General features: G+C 40.7%; 3 protein-coding genes across 4 annotated transcripts in view; 1 reads left to right on the top strand and 2 right to left on the bottom strand.

Annotated features, from left to right (window-relative positions):
* The window catches only part of LOC146000163 (putative helicase mov-10-B.1), a 111,142-nt gene extending 107,021 nt beyond the window's left edge, over positions 1–4,121 (bottom strand). The window contains exons 1-2 of one of the 2 annotated variants that reach the window (XM_083137505.1): positions 4,017–4,121; positions 3,113–3,225 (exon numbers count right to left, since the gene is read on the bottom strand). In XM_083137505.1, the coding sequence (XP_082993631.1) occupies positions 3,113–3,133 (21 nt within the window). In that variant the 5' untranslated portion in view covers positions 3,134–3,225; positions 4,017–4,121. Of the gene's footprint in view, positions 1–3,112; positions 3,226–3,891; positions 3,932–4,016 lie in introns of those variants that run through there. The other variant, XM_083137511.1, reaches the window with a different exon arrangement.
* A 5,488-nt stretch (positions 4,122–9,609) lies between these two features.
* Positions 9,610–10,827, top strand: LOC145985326 (uncharacterized). The gene has a single exon (XM_083119215.1). It carries the CDS (start codon positions 9,610–9,612, stop codon positions 10,825–10,827), a length of 1,218 nt encoding a protein of 405 aa, XP_082975341.1.
* A 9,546-nt stretch (positions 10,828–20,373) lies between these two features.
* LOC145985320 (uncharacterized) lies at positions 20,374–20,973 on the bottom strand. Its single transcript, XM_083119203.1, has one exon. The coding sequence runs from the start codon at positions 20,971–20,973 to the stop codon at positions 20,374–20,376; it is 600 nt and encodes a 199-aa protein (XP_082975329.1).
* Positions 20,974–22,105: the final 1,132 nt, after the last annotated feature.

Here is a 22,105-nt window from a genome sequence, read left to right as displayed (position 1 = left end):
TTCAATAGTGAAAAAGATAGCCCCACGAACCATTGGCGCTAGCCCCACAAACCATTGGCGCTAGCCCCACGAACCATTGGCGCATGGATAGGTTAGTAGGGCCACGCAAAGGTTTCAATAGTTAAAAATTGGTTTTGAAGAAAATATTCGTAGCCCCACACACCATTCTCGGATAGCCCCACGAACCATTGGCGCTAGCCCCACGAACGATTCACGGATAGTCCCACGAACCATTCATGGATAGCCCCACGAACCATTCACGGATAGCCCCATGAACCATTCACCACGAACCATTCACGGATAGCCCCACGAACCATACATAAATAGCCCACGAACCATACATAAATAGCCCACGAACCATTCATAAATAGCCTTAGAGATACTGGGCGAAAGGGGGGGTTATAGCCCCCATCAACCTCACATTGAGCACGCCACTGATCCTGTGCACGTCATGTTGTCGCAAGTTCGTAATCAGAAATGATGAACAGTAACTCACGTTTATTTACGTTCTAGAACTGTTACACAGTTACAAAACCGCGTATTTGGAAACACTGACCAGTTGTTACGTCATGAAACGCTCACAAATATTTGGTTCACGTAGTCGACGGACATCAAGGGAACAGCTTTTGTGCATTGGAGTGACATTAATGTCGAAAATTACATGATTTACAGGCAAAAAAATTTCAACGAGGTGAAAACAAACTTCCAAGACCTTCCTAAAGTATAAATAAACCCATTTCGGTAAGTACTTTCTCCTGTAAAATTGAAGAAATACGTTTTGGGGATACGAAAATTTCACCTTTTTTTCTTTTTTAATATTTTCTTGTTCTTTCACATTTATATAATCCTATGACTATTATTACTGAAATGAGAATATTCGTAATTGTAGGTAATGTGATTTTTTTATTTCTCTTTAGTGTAATCAAGCTTTCCATCTGTACTCATATATTATCATATTATATTATATATACTTATATTTCTTATGTAGCTCATGACAAGGGTTAGGTGGTAGAGCAGCCTACGGCTGAACTCGCCCGCTAAATAAAGAAATTATTATTATTATTTCTTTTTAGAAATATATTTTTCCTTACAAAATTGGCCCTTCCCAAATGACAATGAAAACTGATTGTGGAATACTGGACAATCTTGTACAAACAGGATCAGAGGCGAAGATATAGTACAAGCAATGCAAGCACTGCTTGCATTATTCGAATATCATTTAATGTACTTAATGTTTTAGCCTTATTTCGTTTCCATCACACTCGATTTCGCGAAAAATTACGGCCGCAAACTCCCTCAGCAGCTCTGTAGCAAGCACCAGCCTCAATGCTTGCGGCTGCTCTGCGGGAAAATAACGCACCCGAAGGAGTCACATGGCGAAGCATGAAATTCGAGTGGAACCCGTTCACAACGCTTACACCAAAAGCTCTGCTTGCTGAGCTTGCGTTATTCCCGAAAATAGCCGAGCTCAACCGAAAGCAGAAGGATATATTGCCACCAAAAACTACGAGTAAAGAATATTTGTCTTCATGAACACGTAAACAAGATCGCGAATATAAAAATAATTCTTAGTCATAAAATAACTAAAATAAGTTATTATCATTGTTCTAAATTCCATATATATATATATATATATCATTTTATATTACAATTTATTTTAGATTTCGCGAATTGTAAAACGCGTAAAAAAAATGGATATTGGGAGTTCGGGCGAGATGGTAAAGGGCGGGGGTTTGTGTTTCCAGTAAGTGAAATATCTGCACCCCCGTGAAGAATTTCCCCAGGGAGGGAGGGAAGATTCGACGGACCTTGGTCTGCACCCTGTGTCCAGCTCGGTCCAGCTCAAATTACATCAAAAGTGTTGACCGCACCAGTGTTTGCAACTGCCAAATTATTTACACAGTAATTCAAGTGAGCTGTTTCACAAATTTTACAACCACATTCAATAAATTGACTGCTTTTGAATAAAACTTGGGGTGAAAATAAAGCTATCTAAAGAGAACTCTCTACTGATATTTACACAGCACAATTAAATCGTATACATTGTACATATTATGAACACAAGAACATGTTTTAAGTTTTATTATTATGAGACAAGTGGTGCTCCCAGGATTTTTTGTAGTAGTCTCCTCATTTTGTCATCTTTTCCTGCCTTTGACTTTCCTTTCCATAGGAATACTGGGCCAAAGGGGGGGCCAACCCTCCCCCGGCCCCGGACCCGCCTCTGTATTTCACTTTATTACTTAAATATTATGTATATACTCTTTCTGCTGTAATGATTCTGATTCCATCGCTTAATTTCTATCTCCATACTGATATATCTTTCCTTCCCATGATGAATAAAATTAAGGAAATAGGTTGGTATCACTTTCGGTCGTTTCAGAGATTTCCAAAGTGATCTTGCGTGGATGCTTTCCAGTTGTGGAAAGAGCGTGGGAGTGTCTTCACGTTTTGAGAACCTTGAGGACCTAAGATTTGTTGAATTGTTCGATAGCGGGAAATTTCCTATATACGTAAAGGAATTTGGAATTTATTGTGGTGAGTACATCGTCTATGCATGTGTTTCTTTGGTTTGAAATGAAATTTTTAAAGTTTGTGTTTAACTTTTTATTTTAATGCTTGACTCCGAATGCCATTTTTAGGGTGCCCACAAATCCTAAATTACAATCACGCAGTGTAAATTAAATAAATGAGTTATTTTACCTAAATCCGTTTGGTCACCGTTTGCCCACATTAAAAAATAATGAACAAATAAAAGTACTAGTAAATAAATAAGAAATTACGTACCCCTTTAGTCGTATGCGGAAAGTTCGCATATGTAAGACGTTTACTACCATACGAATAACGTTACCCGGAATTTCGAAAGTAAATGTGACGTTTGAGGATCATATGGTTTATTTTTAGAACCGTCATTTTATTATGATATTTTGACAAATCCAGCGACCGGGCCAATGAGGCTATAAACCTTTAATCCCCCTCTTGGCATGCCAATGTACTACATGTTTTGTTGTACTGAAACATTGCTTGCCTCCTTCGTAAGACTACGCTTCGCTACTGAACAGGATATCTAGGAACTCTAGTAAAATTTCCAAACAGGTAGGTTCAAACTTACCCTGGTATTTTTTGCTGCCATGGTTGGAAGTATAATGAACCATCAACTACAGTATATCTCATTCATCCATTCACAGAATCCCCAACATCATTTTCTGCTACAAACAGTTCAATCTATGGAAAGATAACAATGGGAAAGATCACTTTTAAAGATAAAAATGGGAAGTCACTTTTACAATATTCAGTCACTTGCAAATTATTCTTTATTTGAATCTTATCTGTTAACAGCAGGTTATCATCACAATGAACAAAAGTAAATATCAGGTACTCACTTGGACCATGGCCTGTTCTCGGAAAAGATAATCTAGAGAAGTGACAGTTGCAAATATTTGGCAAAACCAAGTGCAACATACTTTCAGAACACAAATATATTCGCATGAAAGGTAATCTACAAATATATTCGCATGAAACGTAATCTTCATGAACCATACAATATTTTCCAATTTCTCGCGGGTATATGGGGGATCACCCACATCCGTAAAATTAATAAAATTTTGTTCCTAATTTGTTTATGCCTCGATTGTTCGGTGATATATCTAGTTCCTATAGAACAAAGATACATGATGGTGTCGATGCCCGAAATATATTGATATAACATTATCATGAAACCCTGACCAACACACTGGTACCTCACCTGTTGTGACAACAGCAGCATTTAGAAAACAGTTCATTTGAATGACAGCATGATTGCGGTTCTTATGACCTCTAACTGTTTCAATCTCAGTTGCATGGTGAAATGTAAAGTTGCAAGTTTCTCAACATACATCAAAAGATACTCACCACAGGACACACTCACGTTCTTAAGTTTCTGCGACTAATGACACATTAGTTCTTTAATACGGTTTCTTTCATTCCTTATGCAGAAAAATATAATGCCTGTATATACTTCAAACGAATATACTTACATCGTTTTCACGCTGTATGTAAATCTACCAACGATAGCACGGGAATTTCCCCATGTGAATGTTGTGGCCGGTTGTGGCAGTCGCATGTCAGTCAAGTATGTACTCTTATACAAGCAAGCCTACAAGATTGAACTGAATGGTTGAAGTTCGCGAAACTGTCAACAGGCTGAGCACCAAAGAGAAGTGTATTTGACTGCGTGTGACATCTTTTGACGAAAAGGAGAACTACATGCAAAAGTTGGACGAGCGGCTACTTAGCGACATCGCCAGTGGTTCCCAAACTTTTTCGTTTCACTGCTCCCAGGCACGTATCCAGGAATTCCTTTCGGGGGGGCTGAACACCATTTTGTAAAGGGGCATAGATTGAACCTCACAATTGTATGTTTAAGGTTGGGTTCCAAAATTGGGGGGGGGGGGGTGCAAGGAAAGTTTCTTTTCTCTTGGTAGGCTATAGTGTGATAGAGTGGAGGCAAAACAAAAATGGGGAACAACTATCCTCTAAATCATCGCCACTGCTTAAGGCTGTGAAAACGTGAAATCGGAACATTTTCTACCACTCAACTCCTCTGTTTTCATGCATTGACATTGTGTGCCGGAACCATCTTAGTATGTGTGTTTGTCCATTTCTTCTCATCAGGCATCAAACCATCTGTGTACCAGAAGTGCTTTTGCGAAACTGTTACACATGCACGGGATACACAATCCATTCGACAATACGAGATTCATTCTGTGTGCTGGGAATGCAGACAGTTCTCGAACAGTGACGTGCACTGAGGAGTAGCTAGTCTAGCAGAGATAGATTAATCAATCTCACATCTCTAATTATTTTAAAACCACAATATTTATTGTCTTGTTAAAGCCACAGTTCATATGCAACACTCTCTTTTTCACGCACTTCTCGTCCCTCGGTGTGATCCGCGGACAAAATTGGCCTAGCTCGCTCTTCTTCCACCTTAGCAGTTCCAGGTAGAAACGGGTTTCCGAAGGAAAAGGGAAGATTTCTGCCTCTACCTCCCTTGTCCCCTCGCCCCCGCTGCAATGGTTGAAAGCCCGTGGTTTCAGGTCCCCCGGAAGCAAGGTAATGGCGGATAGTACTAGACGCGTGTAAAGTCGGCTCCGAAAATAACGTTCGCTTTTTATTAACATAGAGCATTATCACGCCACCAAATGTTCTTACGGCACGTATAAGTAGTCAACCCGTGGCTTGTAGTACTATAGATTTCGCTCCATATCCCACAACGTACTAAAATTCCACTTTTTACAAAAAAGTTCTCAGTTCTCAATTCTCGTGCTTGTGAGTGAATAGCGACGCGGAGACAGTGCTACCACAAGAGCCATGGCGAACAAGAACCTCGGCCAACGATTCAGCGCGCTGGAGGCGAAACTCAAGACCGTGGAGGACAAGGTGGAAGCGGCTCTTTGCAGCGAGGCGCAGTTGGATCCCGGGGCAAGGGTGGCTGATGCCCCTTCTGGACTTGAGGAGTTACGGAGGGAATTGCAGGACATCAGAGGCGAGCTGGTCGTCTTCCGGGAAGACATGGAAACTATTCAATCCCAATTGACTCACCAGGAAGAGGAATTAGATAAGCTGCAACAATACAGCCGGAGGGAGTGCTTGCTGCTGCATGGAGTACCGGAAACGCCGGAGGAGGTCCCCACGGAAGTTGCTCTACAGATATTCTCCACAAAACTTGGCGTTGAAGTTTCTTCTGACTTCGTGAGCAGATGCCATCGCCTGGGAGCACCGAGGAAGAGAAGGTCGGCGGCCGACGTCGTCAGACAAGGTCATCGACCTTTGATTATAAAATTCATCTCGTATAAACATCGCGATGCTTTGTGGCGAGCGAAGAAGAACTTCAAGGGGAGCCAATACCTACTAACGGAGTCGCTGACTCCAAAGAGGCAAAGGCTTCTCCAAGACGCCAAGGCAACTTTCGGCAACAACAAGTGCTACACGATCGATGGAAAGATTGTGGTAGTTACGCCGGAAGGGAAACATTTTATAGAAACTGAGCGTGAATTGAAATCCCTCACGTGCAAGCGTTCGTAATGTGAGCGTCGCCGAAGACGAAACTATGAGTGTGTTTTTAGTGTTCTATGTGAAACTTTTTCATATCTTTTTAACCATGTTAAAGAAACAGCCATTGAAAATTAACCTTTTGTATTCGTGTATGTGCGTGTGTGTGTGTGTTGTGTGCAGGCACGTATCCAGAGGGGGGGCTTAGGGGGCTCGAGCCCCCCCCGAAAGTTTTAGGTTTACACTAGATAAAAAGAGGTTTTTGATTTCTTGTGGTGTGAAATAAAATAATGTGACAATAATTTAAGGAGAGAAATAATTATCGAGGCAAGACGGAGAATGTTCCGTAACCCTGTTATTGATAATAGCACGTATCCAAGATGGGGCACAGGGGGCTAGACCCTCTACCCAGGAAATTTTTCAGTTTACGTTAGATAAAATTAGGTTTTTGGCTTCTTAAATAATGTGAAAATAATGTAAGGAGAGAAATAATTATCGAGGCAAGACGGAGCATGTTTTATACCCCTGTTATAGTTAATGGCTCGAGTCCCCCCCTCCCTCAGGAAATTTTTCAATTTATACTAGATAAAATTAGATTTTTGGCGTCTTGAATAATGTGAAGATAATAAATTTATAAATCTGAGAGAAATAATTATCGAGACAAAACGGAGAGTGTTCTATAACCCTATTATTGTCAATAGCACGTATCCAAGGTGGGAATCAGGGGGCTCGAGCTCCCCTTCAGGAATTTTTTCTGTTTACACTAGATAAAACTAGGATTTTTTCTTCTTGAATAGTGTGATGATAATTTGGGAGAAATAATTATCGAGACAAGATGGAGAATGTTCTATAACCCTGTTATTGTTAATAGCACGTATCCAAGCTGGGGTTGAGGTGGCTCGAGCCCCCCCCCCCCCCGAGGATTTTTTTTTTATTTTACACTAGATAAAATCAGATTTTTGGCTTTTTGAATAATGTGACGATTATTTAAGGAGATAGACAATTATCGAGGCAAGACGGAGAATGTTCTATAACCCTGTTGTTGATAATATTGCACGTACACTTTTATTGTGCTTTCGGTGTTCTCGCAGCGCACTTGAGCACTATGTAGATACTTGTCAGCATTTGGAAGCTGCACAACAAAGGTAGCGCTACACTTAGGGCGATTCGTTGTAATTTCTAATCTCAGGAAGGCGGGAGGGGGTACGTTCTTGAATGAGAGAAGGAGTCAACTACTGGCGATATTAACGAATCGTTTTATCTGCGGAACGTTCTAGAATATAATGAGGATATAAATACGCGGATTCAATATTTCGGTTGATCTGTACAAAGAATCAGTTAATGAGATTTCAGAGGTAAGTGTGACAATTCATACAGTCGTTGGTGATCAGATCAGTCAGCGTCCTCTGATTGCTTTATAAGATATAGTGATTCGAAAATGAAGACATTGACGACAGCAGAATTTCCGGGGCCTCAGTGTAGTGCTAGTTCGGTTCGAGGGCCGAAGAGATCAAAGGTCTCTCTCTAAAGTGAATATTTCAGCAGTACAGGATATTGGAGTGGTTTATTAAAACAGAAATAAACTGCATAGATTAACTGAAAATCAAAGTTTTGAGTGATGATTTAGTTTTGCCAGAACTAAATTTCGTATATGCAGTCCGAGAATTTCATGGTATAAAAAAATACTTTTGTTTAAGCCTACTGGGTTCGAAACACATTCAAACACTTAACTACCATAAAGAGACAGCCGAAAATTTTATGAATGTCGAGAAGAGAAAGCAAGAAGATGTTGCATATGTAGACATTTTAGGCGGAAATTGCAGGCTCTACCAGGACCCAAATCAGGGCTCTACCAACTGAGCCACCTAGCCATCCTTCACTTCAAGCGATTTTTCGTTAAAATGTCTACATAGTACATGTCCTGTGTATATCAAATCGTAAGGTGTTGCCTGTATAGTGAACAAGCACAGAAAATATTGGAGAGAGAAGAAAACTGAGGAGCATTATCACCGGTTGAGGATAATTTTTTCTGTGGTCAACAAGAGCTACTACTTCGAGGTGACAATGACAGTGGCCTAATAAGGGAGATTTCACACCCTGTCGCCTGAGGATTTCACAAATCGAAATTAGGTTTGTGCGGCCTTTTGTGTCGCTACGGTGTGAAACGTTGCTGTTGATTGGCACATTCCAATCGACATGTATCGCGTGTCCCTTCGGTCTGAAACCTTCCTAAGTCTTGAAAATCCAAGTCGCAAGGATGGAAAATTAGGGCCTTGTTAAGGTTAGGTGTGAAGGAGGCAGGCAGACGACAGCACCCTAAAGGATCATATCCAAACCTGCAGGAAGAACGCATCTTACTTCAATCTCCAATACGATGATAAAAACTTCTGGTGAGTTGATTTTAAAAAAATGTCCGAGATAAAGAGAGGCGTGCCCAGGATTTTCGGAAGGGAGAGGGGTTACGCATACTATTTTTGGTGGTGAGTCCTGATTTTGCCATTTTTCCCTGTCTTTGAGGTTCGTTTTTTTTCTTTTTTCTTTCTTTTTTCTTGAAAAAAAAAAAGGAATACTAGGTCAAATGGGGTTATTACCTCACCAACCCTCCCTCGGGCACGTCACTGGAGATAAATGAGTAAGCATTTGATCATACTGGGAGACGAAACATTAGATGTGTTGGGAACGGAAGGGTTTTTCACTGTGCATTAATTGTTTCGTGATCCACCTGTATTCGAGAAGACTTCCTTTGTTTCGTGCCGATATATAACAAGACAGTGGAAGCTGCGACAGGCATTTTTGAACACTTGTGAGTGCTAAGGCCTGAATCTGAACAATTTGGTGGGTTTCGGCTTTTATAAGAGCTGAAAAATGGGAGGACAAGACACGTTAGTGGTGTTCAGGTTCGAACCAGAGAGAAATATTCGAGAGCTGTCTGCGTCCAGTTCGCAGCCCACAATTTGAATCTCACGTTGTCGAGTGGATTGTCCATCCCGTGCATGTGTAACAGCTTCGTAAAAACACTCAAAGACACCATAGATGTTTTTATGTCTGATGAGATGAAATGGACAAACACACATACTGAGATGGTTCCAGCACACAATATTAATGCATGGAAACAGAGGAGTCGAGTGGTAAAAAATGTTCCGATTTCACGTTCTGATTAAAATGATAGCCTTACAGTGGCAACGATTTAAGAGATAGTTGTTCCCCATTTTTTATTTTTTTGCCTCAACATTATGACCTCTTAATGTTAAGCCTTGGCTACCAAGAGAAAGTAAACTTTCCTTGCAACGCCCTCCGCACCTCCCCCCCCCCGTTTAGGAACCCAATTGCCACCTCTGGTCTTAAACACACAATTGTGAGGTTCTTACTATACCCCTTAAAAAAAATGGTGTTGAGCCCCCCCCGAAAGGAATTCCTGGATACGTGCCTGGTTGTGTGTAGTGTTCATCTTTCATTATATGTAATTATGCTCGAGCTGCTCAGTTGGACACCCACAAGGATTTCTCTCAACGTAAGTACGCTGTTTCTTATCATTAATATACGTATCTGCTCTGTTCCTTCACTCACTAGTAAACAATGTCTCAAACTAAGCAGTTGGTAAACCTGCCCGCGCACGGCGCATCTGGAACTCGCCCCTTCCCTCGGACCCCTAGGAAAAGAGGTAACGGTTTCACAGGCTGCCCGTCGCCCCCGACACTTCCCAACCGAACCCCTCCCCTCCAGTGCCTCACAATCGCGTCAGTAAACATGAGGTCCATCTCGGGGAAGATAGACGAGTTCAGACACATTGTTCTCGAAAGCGAATATGATGTAGTAATCGTCACAGAAAGTTGGCTGAAGGACAACGATGACGTTTCCAGTTTCCACGTCGAAGGCTACACGGTACTTCGAAAGGATCGAGTCCACAAACGCGCCGGTGGCATTGTTGTTTACTGTCGTGCTGATATTCCTGTGCAGATGCTTGACTGCGAAAATGTTGCTCCCGGCGAGGACATAGAAATACTATGTGCGTCATTGAAAGTAAATAACAAATCACTTGGCATAATTGCCGCATATAGACCCCCAAATATCCCCTATACTAGGTTGTCAGTTCTTGAAGATTACATTGCGCACGTGTTTCCTACTGTGGATAATTTAATTGTAGCCGGTGACATGAATAGCGATTATTTATCACCTAATAAACCAGAAACAGTTTTCCTCAAATCAATAGTAGATACGTTCGGCATGACGCAAGTCATTCGTAGACCCACTAGAATCACAAGAACCTCTAAAACATTAGTGGACGTCATCATTGTAGATGATCCATCGATTGTACACTCCGCTGACGTAACGGTGCCGATCAGCAATTCAGACCATTGTTTGACTTACATCACGGTCCTTCTTGAGAAACCCGACAAACGTTTCAAAATAATTTCGTACAGAAACTACTCATCGTTCGATATGGAGAGTTTGGAAACGGACGCTAAACATTTTCACTGGGACAATATTAAGCACTTAGAGAGTATTGACAAAAAAGTAAACTTTCTTAATAATGGTATTAAGACTATTTTTGATAAGCATGCCCCTATACGTACTGCACGAATAGCCAAGAAAAAAGTACCGTGGGTAACCGACAATACCAAACTATTAATGAAACTTAGAGATAATGCTCTCAGAAAATATAAACTGACGAACAATCCGTCACGTTGGGATTATTATAAAGAACTGCGGAATTTCACCACGTCGGTTATAAGACAGGAGAAGAAAGCCTACCTCTCGTTCCACATCAATAGAAACGTCTTTGATTCGAAATAAATGTGGAAAGAGATAAAGAAATGTGGTATTTACGGAAAGGTGGAGCCGAGTGTCCCACACTTTTTAAATGATCGGCATCTGTTAAACACTCACTTTATTGACAGCGCCAGTCCCTCTAACCAAGAAACCGATCTCATCCTCAAAGAGTGCGAACGCTTCCTTACAACTACATTTACTGAAAACGGCGACACCTTCTTCTTTCGACCCGTCAAAGAAGTAGAAATTGCACAACTCGTGTCCAACATCCGTTCCAATTCCTGTGGCACAGACGGCATAAACCTAAAAATGATAAAGCTAATTCTTCCACACATTCTTTCACCTCTTACTCACTTGATAAATTTCTCGTTACATGAGAACACCTTTCCCCTTGCATGGAAGGAGGCTAGAATCCTGCCCTTGCCGAAGAAACGACACGTGACCGACATGAACGACTTACGACCAATTAGTATATTACCTGTCTTATCAAAAGTTATCGAGAAAGCAGTGTACAAGCAGATAGAAAGTTTTGTTACCAAAAATCAAATATTGCCTGCAGTACAGTCTGGTTTCCGACCTTCCCACAGCACCGCAACGGCGCTCATGAAAGTAACAGACGACATTTTACAAACACTAAACGAAAGTAAGGCTGCAGTCTTGGTGTTGCTTGACTTGTCCAAGGCGTTTAATCTTGTATCTCATCAGCTACTCCTTTCGAAAATGAGTTACTACGGTTTTTCGGCGGGAGCAATAAAATGGTTCCGGTCTTACCTTACTGGGCGAGTGCAATCGGTGACTCTTCCCTCAGGAGCTACATCGACTCCCCTTACGATACCCTCAGGGGTTGCGCAAGGAAGTATTCTAGGCCCTTTTCTATATTCCCTCTTCACCGCCGACCTACCCCTAAATGTACGACACAGTGTACCTCATTGTTATGCAGATGACACGCAGCTGATGATGCCAGTAGACCCCAAAAATGCAAAACCAGCAATTGGTCTCCTGAACCGTGACCTTCATGCTATTTATAAATGGTGTAAACGTAATGGTCTTGTAATCAACCCCTCTAAATGCTGCTTTACATTAATTGGTTCTAGCGCTGCCTTAAATAAAATTCAAATAAATGGGTTATCAATTAATATTAATGATGAGAGGGTCCCACACTGCACAACTGTTAAGAACTTAGGTGTGATATTTAATGAGAAACTTGACTGGCAAAACCACGTAACGTCTCAGAGTTCAAAAGCTTATGGTATACTTAGATCACTCTATAAATCATCGCACTTACTTTCGACTGATGTTAAATTGCGCCTTATGCAAGCTCTAGTTCTTCCAATTTTCGATTACTGTGACGTTGTTTACGGTGTTAATTTAACAAAAAAGAATGCTAAAATTGCACAAAAAGTACAGAATTCATGTATACGCTTTGCATTTAGCTTGAAACGAAGGGATCACATACTGCCTTACTTAAATGACGTTAATTGGCTGAATATGACACGACGCAGAAAACTTCATCTGGCCTGCACAATATTCAAAATTCTGCAAACAAAAACACCCACATACTTATACGACAGACTCCAATTTAGACACGACATACACAATTACACGACTCGACACTCTAAGAAACTTAATCTGGACAGATTCTCAAAATCCATATTCCTGTCATCCTTCAAAACTGCTTCTGCATATTGTTGGAATGCGCTGCCACCAGATGTTACCTCGTGTGCGACATATAACAGCTTTAAAAGGGCAGTAACAAAAGTACTTCTACATGAGCAAGGACAAATCATCAGTACACATGACTAGATTCAGCATGCTTACGTTGAAATCAAATCAAAACAAAAATGAGCAGATTCGAACCCAAGATGAACATTTTGATGTGTATGAATGAGAGAAATTGTTTTTTTTTTATCTTTTTAGTGTGTTAATTACTGAAATATTTAAAAGTGAAAATGTAATGGAATCCGTATGTTAAAGTAGTAATTGTATTTTGTCTGTTTTATTGTAGTAGATTTTGCGGGTTAAGTGGTAGAGCAGCCACAGGCTGAACTTCGCCCATGAATAAAGAAATTCTAAGAAATTCTAAGTCTATCTCCTATTGGACAGATAGGGGATTGGTTTCCCTTCGATTCCTTTGTAAATGCTCTAAGGAACTCAAGGGAACATTTTCTGCAGTACTTATGTGCTCTGTATTTACACAACCTTTTACATGTTGTACAATATGTATGAATAATATGGGATGTAGTTTTATTATTTATGAAATGGGAACGTGTTATGTGCAGACAATAATGTTATGCTTTCTTTCTTTTTTGTTTTTCAAATATGGAATATATAATGATTAAATTACAAATATTTGCTCAGGCTCTCTCTCGCTCTCGTTTTAGTAGTGTTTTATTTAAATATACTAATCTCTTGGCCTCCAACGGATGTATATATTTGGGCAAGAGAACGCACATTCATATTGTTGTTGGGTTGGTTTATTTTACTTCGCTTTTCTGCCACATTTGGTTATCGCGAAAATGAGGACGATGTGATGAAATTAATGAAGGGGCCTCGAACAATCCACGTCTGGATTCGAACCCGTGATGAGCGTGCATTCTTGTTCCTGTGTTGTACTCTGCAGTGAATAATGAAATAGCCTAATTTGAAATGAAAAATGTATCTCAGAACTCATAAAGCCAAATGAATGTTATTGAAGAAACTACAAAGAAGTGTGTTTTGTTACCTGTTTTGTTTCTGTGCATAAAGTGGACTTAACACCAAATCAACCAACCGTGGGGAAGTGGGTATCACAGCGCGCTAGGACACCAGGAGTTCCGGGTTCGAACTCCGGCTTGGGCATGGGTGTTCTCTGTGTTTGTTCCTTCATTAATTTATCGTATCATCTTCGCAATTAACCAAATGTGAGAAAAAAAAGCGACGCTAAGTAGCAAAAATCAAGTCAAATCATTGATTGATTGGTTGATATGGTTTATTTTACTTCGCTTTTCCGCCACTTTTGGCTAATCGCGAAGATGATACAATATAATTGATGAAGGGACACACACAAAGAAGACCCATGGCCAAGCCGAGATTCGAACCCAGGATCTCTGTCATAGTAGTCAAATCAAATCTTTTTTTTATTTTCAAATGGAGGTGGGGGTTACTTGTACTTTTTTAGTACTCATTCATCATTTTGCAATCTTTTCCTGTTATTGACGTTCTATTTTTAGGAATACTGAGCCCTAGAGGGGGAGGGGTATGAGCCACACCAACCTCTTCCCCTTGAGCACGCCACTGATTGCTACCCCAAGTGTCGACGTCACCGCACGTCACTGTTCTCGAATACTTCTCTCTGATTCGAGCCTGAACCCCACTAATGTGTCTTGTCCTCCTATGTCTGCAGCTCTTACAAAGCCGAAACCCACCAAATTGTTCATATTCAGGCCTAAGCACTCGCAACTGTTCAAAATTGTCTGTTGAGTGCAGTGGCGGCCGGCAGCAACTATGATGGGTAGTGCCAACGTGATCAAGTAAATAGAAAAAAAACTCTGCAATGCCCCCCGCCCCCTTCTTGAGGTTGCGACACTAGCCAAGATGTTTGTCCTCGTTTGGTAACGTGGAAAACAACATGTGTTTAAGTAATATCGTACTAATCCGATTCATCTTCACTCACTAACCTATCTTTATACACTACAGGAAACTTCCCTAAAAATATAACAATTACAAGAGGAAAGGAAAAACAAATCCAATCACCTTCTCCTCCCCCATGAACACGTATTCTAACTGGATGTCGAAAATATCTTTGTTATGAAAATAATTTGTCGAAATGCCAAAGGAAACTCGCATCATCATAGGATATTTTTTAAAAAGTCTGGATGGCCATCTTGGTTCATCTTTCTGTTATCAAAAATGTTAATTTAACTTTGGAAAAATATTAGGTTCGTTTCTCCAAAAGCAGGCAGAAATTACTTCCCCAACGGGTCTTACAAACCAGTCGTATTTAGCGACTTTTTTCTGAAGGTGGCAACTGTGTCGTGTCAACACTGCGAAAGTTCCCTCGCCAGGCCAGGCTAAGACTGGCACGGTTTCTTATGGGCTAACCCCGCCCCCTGTCACTTTGTTCTCGGCTCATGGTGGAAATGTTCCTCGCTGAGACTTCTTCAACCCTCTGCACGTGTGTCAACTTGGTTAGATCCATGATTAGGCCAGCTCTTGGGCGGCACGGACTGTTGCCTCGCGAGGGTACGAACGAAACAGCTGGCGATGCAGTGAGGAGGTTGGGGCGGTCGTCACATCAGCTTGACCGATTGCAAGATTCGAATCTCCTTGTCTGTATACTATCAATGTATTCATTTAACTTTACTTGGCGACGTATGAATTTCTTCTGAGGGTAGTGCCATGGCACGGCGGCTCTACCCCTTGAGCCGCCGCTGGTTGAGTGTGTGTCGAACCCAGTAGGCTTAAACTAAAGTATTTTTTATGCCATGAAATTATCGGACTGCATACACAAAATTTGGTCCTGGTACAACTAAATAATCACTCAAAACTTTTATTTTCAGTTTATCTGTGCAGCTTATTTCTTATTTAATAAACCACTCCAATACCCCGTACTGCTGAAATATTCACTTTAGAGAGAGACCTTCGATTTCTTCGGCCCTCGACCCGAACTACTCGTAGCACTACACTGAAGCTCCAGACGTTGCGCTGTCGTCAATGTCTTCAGCTTTGGCTCCGAACTGGAACTTGTAGTAGACTTAAGCCCGCATCACACGGAACTGGATTTCCAGTAGGTATGCCCTAGTTGGCGCTGGACTGGCTACCCATTTGCTAGTTTTCGCCTCACACGATACTTATCAGCGTACTTGTCAATAGACTTTTGTTTCCATACGAGGAAAGTTGTAATGGCGGCCGCGTGAGATGTAAACAATGTATCACTTCACACTTTTAACTATTCAACCGAGAGGAATAACGTCTCGTATAAAACGTTATTAGGTACAAAACAATGGCGCTGATTAAATACATACTTTACAACGCTTACTGTACACATATGGAAGAATATTTTAGTTGTTTCAAATGTAAACACCGTGCACTCAGCATAGATGGTGTAACTCAACGCGCCTTTCATGCTGTATACGTTATACATTGCTGGAGTAACACTCGGAAACCACAGACAAAAACGCTCCTTTGCACACTCACAGATAATCTTCACATGGCGAAACTTTGCTCTGATAGGCTGTTCCACAGAATCCAGTCGAGGAAAGCAAGTACCAATTAGAACATGTTCTATTCCTCCAAACCAGTCAAGCCAGCCAGCGGCCATGATTGCTACCTAAAAAGTTAGTTCAGCGCCAACTAGAGCATTCCTACTAGAAATCCAGTTCCGTGTGATAGGGGCTTTAGTTACTTTACGGTATTTAGTCCTTTTCATTTTCGAATCACTAGATCTTATAAAGCAACCAATGGACACTGACTGATCACTAATCGACTATGAATTGTCACACTTACCTCTGAAGTCTAAACCGATTCTGTTGTACAGATCAACCGGGAAATTGAAGCCGAGTATTTATATTCTCATTATATTCTAGAACGTTCTGCAGATAAAACGATTCGTAAATATTGCCAGTAGTTCGACTCCTTCTCTTATTCAAGAACGTTCCCTCTCGCACCTTCCAGAGAATAAAAATTTCAACAAATCGCCCTTCGTGCTACGTGGTGCTACCTTTGTTGTGCACTTTCCAAATGCTGACAAGTATCTACATAGTGCTCAAGTTCGCTGCGACAACACTGAAAGCGCAAGGAAAGTTTACGTAGAATATTATCAACAACAGGGTTATAAAACATTCTCCGTCTTGCCTTGATAAGTATTTCTCTTCTCAAATTATTGTCACATTATTCAAGAAAACAAAAACCTAATTTTATCTAGTGTAAAGTGAAACATTTCCTGGGGAAGGGGGGCTCGAGCCACCTGATGCCCACCTTGCATACGCGCTATTAACAATAATAGGTTTATAGAACATTCTCCGTCTTGTCTCGATAATTATTTATCTCAAGGGTCCCGGGTTCGAATCCCGGTCGGGCTTGGTTGTTTGTGAATGTCCATTCATCACTTTCATCATTTCATCACTCATCCCCATCTTCGCAAATTAGCCAAGAGGCACAAAACGCGAAGTAAAATAAACTAAATCAAATCAAATCAAAAATTATTTATCTCCTTAAATCATCGTCATACACTGGTCTACATATGAAAAAAAGATTTCTGCTGACTTAGATATTTTAACTAATTCTATATAATTTGAGGTCGCTGATTCCAAATATGTAGTCAGAAAATGTGTATCACGTCACAATTTTTCACAAATCACATTTGAAAATTTTCACAATATTATAATACTGGGCTAAACTCCAACAATTTTTCATATAGATATCTGCACATAATGAAATTTCTTTTTCTGTTGACTTAGATATTTTAACTGATTCTATATAATTTGATGTCGCTGATTCCAAATATGTAGTCGGAAAATGTGTATCACGTCACAATTTTTCACAAATCACATTTGAAAATTTTCACAATATTATAATACTGGGCTAAACTCCAACAATTTTCCATCTGCACATAATGAAATTTCTTTTTCTGCTGACTTACATATTATAACTGATTCTATATAATTTGAGGTCGCTGATTCCAAATATGTAGTCAGAAAAAGTGTATCACGTCACAATTTTTCACAAATCACATTTGAAAATTTTCACAATATTATAATACTGGGCTAAACTCCAACAATTTTCCATATAGATATCTGCACATAATGAAATTATAGGACTATACATAAGGTGGCGGAGCTGATAACAGGTATTAAGTTGCATTGTTTGACAAGTCACATTTCAAAATTTTCAGAAAATTATATCCGGCTACATTCCAACAGCACTTGCAAAGAGAATGCGAAGTAGTCAGATGTTCAATCAGAGTATCACGTCACGTTGTTTAACAAACATACGTTTCTATTTTCTCAATAGGGAGTTCTTAATGAACAAAAAGTTTAGGTAATTCCGGCAAATTGATCAATTTGTTTCACGAGCACATACAGTCAGCACCTGATGCCTGTACTTATGCTAAACTTAACATACACCACAGAATAGCACAACATGCATACCTACTTAGGCAAAATTATTCGTTTCTTTGATTTTCTGGAGTACGTGGCCTCAGGAACGTCACGCTGCAAGCACCAGCAATAGTCGGCCATCATGTTTTCATTCCATCTCCTCTGATATCGGTGCTCCGTGGCTTTTATGTCTTGGTGGAAGCGTTCGCCCTGTTCTTCACTTACGGCACCAAGATTGGACGGAAATACATCTAAGCGGCTGTGCAGGAAGTGAAGCCTGACACTCATATTTACTCCTAACTTTTGAAACGTCACCAACAAATTTTCAACTAGAACCTCGTAGTTGTGCGCCCTGAAGTTTCCAAGAAAGTTTGTATTGACATCAGAAAATGCACAGCATACATCTTACTTTGTGTGGTTAATTGTTTGTAAGAATTCTTCATCTTCCATTAGCATCCTTATCTGAGGACCATCAAAATACCTGCTTTTACTTTCTCATGCGTCAATGCAGGACATTTTGAGCAAATGTATTTAAAGCAAGCCCCATTCTTATCCAGAGCTTTTACATACTGCTTCATTAATTCCAACTTAATGTGCAGTGGAGCAAGTAACACTTCCTTAGGATCAACAAGCGGCTTGTTCTGGATGTTTTTCGCCCCGACTTCAAAGCTTTTCCTGGCAGGCCACAGTCTTCGTACCCGATGTTCGTTCCTTGCTCGACTGTCCCATAAATACAAAAAGCATGGATATTTCGTGAAACCTGCTTGTTGACCAAGTAACATTGAAATGACCTTGAGATCTTCACACACAAGCCAACTGTCATTTGCATACTTTTTTTCTTTCGAAGCAGTTCTTTCATTGTTTCGTAGCTTTCCTTCAAATGTACGGAGTGGCCAACAGGAATGGATGCTAACTTATTGCCATTATGTATCAACACACACTTCAAACTCCTCTTGCTATCAATAAAAAGCCTCCATTCTTCTGCATTATACGTACATCCCATAGCTTCAATTAGTCCCTTCACATCTGTACAATACACATATTCTTCGTCCCTTTGAAAATATCTTAATACATGCCTATCTCTGTCCAGATACATGAAGGTTGTTCCAGACGCTAACATATTTCTTTCCTTCTTTTCTACACAGGTCCTGCATACTTTATGAGGTGCCCAGGATTTATCTTGGTCACCCAATTTAATCCCGAAATATGCACTATACGCTTTCCTTACTAAGTTAGTAATATTTGTCCTTTGTTTTGAGGTTAACAATGTTCGAATAACTGATTTAAATAATAATCACTATAATGTTCCATGTGCTGCCATCTTGTGACCTCTTTACGGACTACGTTGTTTCATTGCTCTAAATATACATCCCTAATATTAGATAATTTTCTTTTTTCCTCCGAAACCTGACGTGATAGAAAAAAACGGATTTCGGTTTTGGATTTACCACTCTCGAATTACTAAAGAACAACCATCAGACTCCAGTCAGCAAAATGGACGTAGACCAGTGTTATTCAAGAAGCCAGAAACCTAATTTTATCAGTGTAAACTGAAAAATTTCCTGGTGGAGAGGAGGGGAGGACTCGAGTCATATTATCCCCACCTTGGATACGCGCTATTAACAATAACAGGGTTATATAACATTCTCCGTCTTGCTTCGATAATTGTTATCTCTCTCAAAGTATCATCACATTATTCAAGAAGCCAAAAAACTAATTTTATCTAGCATAAACTGAAATTTTTTTGAAGGGGGTTCGAGCCCCCTGATTCCTGCCTTGGATACGAGCTATTGACAATAACAGAGTTATAGAATATTCTCCGTCTTGCCTCGATAATTACAGTGCTCAAAAAAAGTTTTGCATATTCAGGGTTTGTGATCACTTTATTATACTAGATAAATGGAATCATATTTAGGAGTACAGGGGAAACATACAAACAGAAAAAAAAACACTGCAGCCATGCAGAAGAAACAAAATCACACCAGAAGCACAAGATTGAAAATGTGGGATGCGAAACACAAAAGAAAGGCAGTGCAATACCATGTACCTACGGTACACAGGCATGCTTGGGATCAACAGATGAGAGTTCAGTACCGTGTATAGCCAGCCACCTCGAGCCTGAAGGCATGCTTGAACATGACGGGGCATGCTATAAGAGCATTCAACTTCTCCTGAGGAAGACTGTCCCACTCTTGAATGGCAGCCTCCCGCAATTGCACCTTGTTCACAGGAGGATTTTCGCGGATGACAATTGCTCGCTTCAGGTGTCCCCATGCATGCTCCACACAGTTCATGTCTGGAGAATACGCAGACCACACCATGCGTCGAATGCCATGCATATCAAGGAACTCTTGAACCACTCTGGCTCGATGTGGTCGAGCGTTATCATCCACCAGCGTGAAGCCATCCCCCACAGTTGTAGCGAAACCTGCTACCACAGGTTCGAGAATAGCGTTTCTGTATATCAGACCAGTCAGATGACCCTGGTGAGGAATTAGGGGCGTAAGTCGGCCAAACATGATGGAGCCCCTTGCTGGTGGTGACGTTCCTGGATGAAGGGCTCGTTCAATCTCTCATCTGATCGTCTCCAAAACCTTATGCTTTTGCTTAACGGGTGCAAACTGATGGTGACCTCGTCTGTAAAGAGCGTGTGCTCCCACTGTTTCTGACTCCATTCACTGTGCATTGTTGCCCACTTTACACGGTCTCTCTTATGGTGTGGTTTCAGAAGAACCTTTGGTATGGGTCTTCTTGACATCAATCCTTCCTCATGAAGTAGATTCCGCACTGTCTGATTGGAAACATTCGCTGCTGAGGCCCTCCGCAGATCCTGGCACAAACTGGTACCAGTTGCAGTGGGTCTACGACGTGCCGAATTCACCACGTACCGATCTTCCCTGTGTGTTGTTTTGCGTGGCCGCCCTGTCCTTGCTCGGTCAGCAATTGATTGTCTCTCCCTGAACTTTTTCCACACTCGAGAGATATCACTTTGGCTCACTCCAACATGGGCAGCGACGTCCACTTGGCAATATCCCTCTCGCAGCAGCGTTACAATTCGAATGCAGTCCGTAGCAGAAATGGTTGCTCGAGGCATGTTGCCCTTCGTTTTCCACCCGCTCTCTGTGCATTTTTCAACTCACAAGTGCGGATATGACAAGGACAATGCCTCCCATCGGGCTGCTTTCAAATCTGCTCAGGAATCATGTGGCAACTACTGCCCTCTATCTGCTGAATATCTAACTCACTTGGCGCATTATGTCTGTTTCTGTCTTGGGCATTGCTCACATAATTTACATTGTATACCTTTTGGGGATATCGCGACTCAAACCGCATGCAATCATAATATGCAAAACTATTTTTGAGCACTGTATTTCTCTCCTTATTTTATTTAACACCACAAGAAACAAAAAGCTCATTTTATCTAGTGTAAACTGAAAACTTTCTGGGAGGGCTCGAGCCCCCTAAGTCCCCCTTGGATACGTGCCTGACTGCGCCTTTATTGTTTCAAGATTTTTCCGCGGCGGCGGGCGGCGCCCAAGTCAGAATGCAACGGTCAGTTAGTGTGGTTAGGTTGCTTTGTTAAAAAAGAAACGCATATTTCAAATTCAGATTAAAAATTAAAATTATAGATTGTCGAGTTTGAACCCAAATTAAAAATTAACCAGTAGACCTACATAGAAACGATCTACATCAAAATTTAGCTTATTTAATTCTGCGTTAATCTATGCTAACCATTTTTTCTCGGGCATGTCTTCTCTTTTTATCATCGTGAGAACAAAAAAAGTGCCAGTGTTTTTCAGTTTTGCAAACGATCGCTCTCTTTGATATTATATACTGTAAATCAGAAACGGATGGAGCGATTGTGATGAAATTTTAGTATAGTGCTGGCAGAAAGGTTTTAAACACAATTCTTAATTTTCAGATTTCTAGAATGTGTCAAAAAACCTTTATCATTAATTTTGCGAATCATCTTTTTCTTAGTAGTACTGGGTAGTCCTACAAATACAATATTGGTCTTGTTTTGAATTTCTTTGCATCTATTTTCAAAATCCATTATTATTGTCAATTCACATTGCGAAACCGATTTTATACAGATTTTTATTCAACGGAGTAAAGATGTACTTAGAACGTGGCAACACCTCATGCAGTAACAGTTCGCAGTTTCCACAGTTCAGCGGTGGTGAAAACAAGGTTATGGTGAAATGGTCCGATTCAAAAAACATGTG

Source organism: Lepisma saccharinum, chromosome 1 (assembly GCF_977018435.1).
Source record: "Lepisma saccharinum chromosome 1, izLepSacc3.1, whole genome shotgun sequence".
NCBI classification, from domain to species: Eukaryota; Metazoa; Arthropoda; class Insecta; order Zygentoma; family Lepismatidae; genus Lepisma; species Lepisma saccharinum.
This window is presented reverse-complemented; position numbering and strand designations above follow the sequence as displayed.